The sequence below is a fragment of the Mastomys coucha genome, unplaced genomic scaffold (genome assembly GCF_008632895.1).
Source record: "Mastomys coucha isolate ucsf_1 unplaced genomic scaffold, UCSF_Mcou_1 pScaffold21, whole genome shotgun sequence".
NCBI lineage: Eukaryota > Metazoa > Chordata > Mammalia > Rodentia > Muridae > Mastomys > Mastomys coucha.
In genome coordinates, this window is record NW_022196904.1 from 36,617,333 (window position 1) to 36,621,756 (window position 4,424).

General features: G+C 50.8%; 1 protein-coding gene across 3 annotated transcripts in view; it reads right to left on the bottom strand.

The window, feature by feature from the left end:
- The window catches only part of Rcn3 (reticulocalbin 3), a 9,296-nt gene extending 5,188 nt beyond the window's left edge, over window positions 1–4,108 (bottom strand). The window contains exons 1-4 of one of the 3 annotated variants that reach the window (XM_031386533.1): window positions 3,971–3,993; window positions 3,733–3,764; window positions 3,282–3,529; window positions 822–1,024 (exon numbers count right to left, since the gene is read on the bottom strand). In XM_031386533.1, the coding sequence (XP_031242393.1) occupies window positions 822–1,024; window positions 3,282–3,523 (445 nt within the window). In that variant the 5' untranslated portion in view covers window positions 3,524–3,529; window positions 3,733–3,764; window positions 3,971–3,993. Of the gene's footprint in view, window positions 1–821; window positions 1,025–3,281; window positions 3,530–3,732; window positions 3,765–3,970 lie in introns of all 3 variants that reach the window. The other 2 variants (XM_031386531.1, XM_031386532.1) reach the window with 2 other exon arrangements.
- Between the last annotated feature and the right edge of the window lie 316 nt (window positions 4,109–4,424).

Sequence of the window (4,424 nt, forward strand, 5' to 3'; positions counted from 1 at the left end):
GACTGAGGAAGACTGCTAACCACAGGGCAGAGTCATCTGAGAGGAGGGAATCCCAACTGAGAAAATGCTTCCATAAGACTGGGCTATAGCCGGGGCGGTGGTGGCGCATGCCTTTAATCCCAGCACTTGGGAGGCAGAGGCAGGCGGATTTCTGAGTTCGAGGCCAGCCTGGTCTACAGAGTGAGTTCCAGGACAGCCAGGGATACACAGAGAAACCCTGTCTCAAAAACAAACAAACAAATAAAACAAAAAACAAAAAAAAGAAACCAAAACAAAAAAAGACTGGGCTATAAGCAAGGCTATATAGAGAGAGCAGTGGTCAACCGCCCTAATGCTGCTACTCTCTAATACAGTCCCTCATGTTCTGGTGACCCCCATAAAATTATTTTGTTGCTATTCATAACTATAATTTTGCTACTGTTATGACTCGTAATGTAACTATCTGATACATAGCATATCTGATATGTAACCCACAAGAAGTTGTAACCTACTGGCTGAGAACCAGTGCTATAGGGAATTCTTCAGTGACGACCATAGATGTAGAAGCATAAACCAAATCAACCCTTTCCTCCCCAACTTGCTTTTGGTTACTGTGGTTCATCATAGCAATAGTGACCCTAGCTAAGACACCAGCGCTTCGTAGGGGTCTGGATAACAGGGTTAAACATTAAGTGTTCCTGTCAGGGATCTGAAGTCTCCAGTCAACTTGCCACATAGGTTGGATTTCAGAAGAAAGAGCAAATGACATTTGAAATGGAAGGGAGGTATCAGGGATAAGATCCTAAAAGCGAGGTCAAAGGGCAAAGGCGAGGTGGGCATACCGGGCTCATAATGGCCATAGGTGGCATTGCGCAACTCCTCCCAACCCACGCGCCCGTCGCGGTCCGTGTCGTAGGTGTGCCAGGCTGCGCTCACCGAGTCACGGATATGCCGCTGCTGCGTGTGCGCGATCCACGCGCGGAGCTCAGCTAAGGACACCCAGCCGTCGCTGTCCCCAGCAAGGTCCATACGGTCTACGATCCGCCTGCGAGGGGAATGAATGTCAGTCTTTGGCCCTGCCCAAGGAGAGGCCCTGCCCCTAGAGTAGAGATGCAGTCAATCTCAATCCTGACCCCGCCCACCCGGGCCTCTCCCTGTGTTATAGAGTCACCCTTGCACCGATATAAGACAAAAAGTGATGGCTCAGCGGATAAGAACTCTGGCTGCTCTTGTAGGGACCTGGGTTTGATTCCCACGAGACCCACAAGGCAGATCACAAGCATCTGTAACTCTGGTTGCAGGAATCCTCTTTTGGTCTCTGTGGGCATAAGATATGTTAATGGTCAATGTACACACATGAAAAATACCCACATTCATATAAAGAAAAAAAAATATTTTTTTTTTGATTTTTCGAGACAGGGTTTCTCTGTATAGCCCTGGCTGTCCTGGGACTCACTCTGTAGACCAGGCTGGCCTCGAACTCAGAAATCCACCTGCCCCTGCCTCCCAAGTGCTGGGATTAAAGGTGTGTGCCACCACCGCCCGGCTTAAATAAATCTTTTTTAATTAAAAAAAAAAAAAAAGAGCAGAGCATGGTTGTGCAAGCCTTTAATCCCAGCACTTAGGATGTAGAGGCAGGCTATGAGTTCAAGGCCAACCTAGTCTCTAAGACAGCAAGGACTATTTAGACAAACTGTCTCAAAAAGGAAAAAAGAAAAGAAAAATTAGGAGGCTGGAGAAACGGCTCTACAGTTAGGAATGCTGGGTGATCCTTTAGGGTACCCAGGTTCAATTCCAGCATCCACATGGAAGCTCACAACTGCCTGTAATTCCAGTTCCAGGTGATCCACAGCACCAGGCATTCGTGTGGTACACATACATGTGCATGCAGGCAAAACATCCATGTACTTAAAATGAAACGATTATTTAGAAATAAAGATAGATAAATAAGGAAGAAAAATGTCGCCCAAGGTTTTCGAGCAAGCTGGGGTGGGACTCCCAATGAACCCAGGAGAGGAACTATCTGTTTTCTGTATGGTAGTAGTTAGCGGAATATTGGAGGATGTTTGTTTGTTTGTTTGAGAGAGGGGGTCTCATTATGTATTCCTGTTTAGCCTGAAATTTACTCTGTAGACCAGACTGGTCCTGAACTCACAGAGGTCAGCCTGCTTCTGCCTTCCAAGTCCTGGGATTAAAACTGTGAGCCAGTACCAGACCAGGAGGAGCATTACCATTGACAGGTTTCACCCTAAGTCTTTGCCAACCCTGACTGCATCCCTTGCCCCCTAGCCACGCCCCTCAGAGACGCGGGTGCACAGGCTTGGAAAGGCAGTAGAGATGCTAGGTGAACTGAGCGAGCGGCACCTGTTAATCTCAGTACCAGGCCCATCTAAAAGCCCGCCGTCCTCACGTAGCCTGAGCTCTACAGGAATCCTAGAGATTTGGATTAGCCCCTAGCACAAACCAAGGCCCCACCCTCTACTCTAGCCCCGACCTCTAAGCGCAGCACATACCCTAGATGGACTGAGCTGAAGTGTCAACAGGGAGTCCGATCTCTAACTTTACCCCAATCCGAAAGTGCCACTGTCTCTATTAACCTTGAAATTCCACCTCTCGCCATCTCAGGGCCCACCACTCTTTCAAGCTCAGCCTGCCCACTTCCCTAGATGGGCAGATCAATTTGGGGCTCCTCCCTCTCCAGCTCTGCCCTGCTACTATTTGCCCAGTTTAAAATTAGAAATTGCCACCACATTAAAGTCGCATGTCTTTAATCTCAGCACTTGAGAGGCAGAGGCAGGTGGATTTCTGAATTCTGGACCAGTCTGGTCTACAGAGTGAATTCCAGACCAGCTAGTACCACAAATGAAATTCTATCTCAAAGTACTAATAATCATGAAAATAGACAAGCACATATATGCGAGTGGCCTTCTTGTCCCGGGCCTATGCTGACTGTGTCTGTCATCTAGAAATGGGGCAAGCCCGTCCAGTTGGTGTCATTCATCCCAGTTCAACCTGATCCCTGAGCTTGGCATCTTCCTCAAATCCCATGTCTTCAGTCTCTACGGAGAGTCGGTGTGACCCGTTGAGAAGAGAGAACAGGGATGTCCAGACAGGCATGAGGTAGACTGAAGTAGAGGGAACCCAGGTGTTGGTGACACAGGTCTCCCACAGCCTCGGGTTTAACTCTGCCTTTTCCTAGGAGGTGAGTACCACAGTTCTGTCCAGTCTCCTGCCTCTCGTCTTTTCAGTGAGCTCATTTCTTCCCACCTCCCACTTCTGCCCGGCTCCCCACATTCTCCTACCCAAGTCGGGCCTGGCTTTCCTCTGGGCTGAGTTGGTCAAATTCCTTGGCCACGTCTCGTCCCAGGAACGCCTCATGGTCGTACTGGAAATTCCCGTGGGCGTCGTCGTGGGGGGCCTCGCTCAGGGGGGTTCCCTGATGCACCCTACCCTGGCCATGAGGTCCTGCATCAGGGGATGGCTTCCCGAGGGCCCAGTGCCTCAGCAGTAAGAGAAGCAACAGAAGCGACCATCGCCACATCATCGGTTCCTGGGGAGAGGCGAGGACTAGTGGTCAGGGGTAAGACTGGAAAAAAAAAATCTGAACCAGAGATAATGTGGGAGAACTTGGAAGGGGGCGGGGTGGGGGAGTCTGCCTAGGGCAGGGCCGATGTAGGCGCAGGCTGCAAAAAGTTTTGGGCTCAGGAAAAGTCGGCAAAAAGAATAGAATAGAGAATTTGAAGGTAAAACAACCTCTGGGCGTGGAATCCGAACTTCAGAAGAGTCTCAGAGCAGAAAGGGAGTATTTCAGTTAGAGACGTGGCGCACGACCCACACAAAGTTCAGGGCATGGTGGTGGCCGAAAGCATCATGCAGGCTCCTCTGTGTTGCCCCCAGACTGGACGGCGCCCCTCACCCTGAAACCCCCTCCATAGCTAGCTCCCCACCCTTCCACCCACCCCACCTTCACCCCACCCTCACCCCACCACACCTCTGTTACCCGGCCTGGGTTCGCTCCCTACGCTGAACTCTGCTTTCGCGCAAAGATGCACAACTTGGCCAGGTTCCAGTTAAACTCGGCCAGCCGCAGTCCAGAAGCCGCTGCCCTCTGACCAATGACTGCGCAGGAGAGCCTGCGGGTCGGAGCCAATGAGCGCGAAGAGTGCCCGGGACCCCCTTGCCACGTCCACAAGGCTGAGCTCCAGCCGGGAAGGCGGGGTGGGCAATAAGGCTAAAGTTGAACTACAACTCCCAGTAGACACATGGGCCGATTGCACGACCACCTCCAGAGTCTCTGGCCCCAGAGGATTAAGGGAAATGTATTTTTTAATTTTTTCCCCCCCATTTCTCCGCTCCGTTTCGGAAAAGAGGAGGTCGGGTTTGGTGGCTCATGCCATCAACACTTGGGAGGCAGAAGCAAACGGATCTCCATGAGTTTGCGGTCA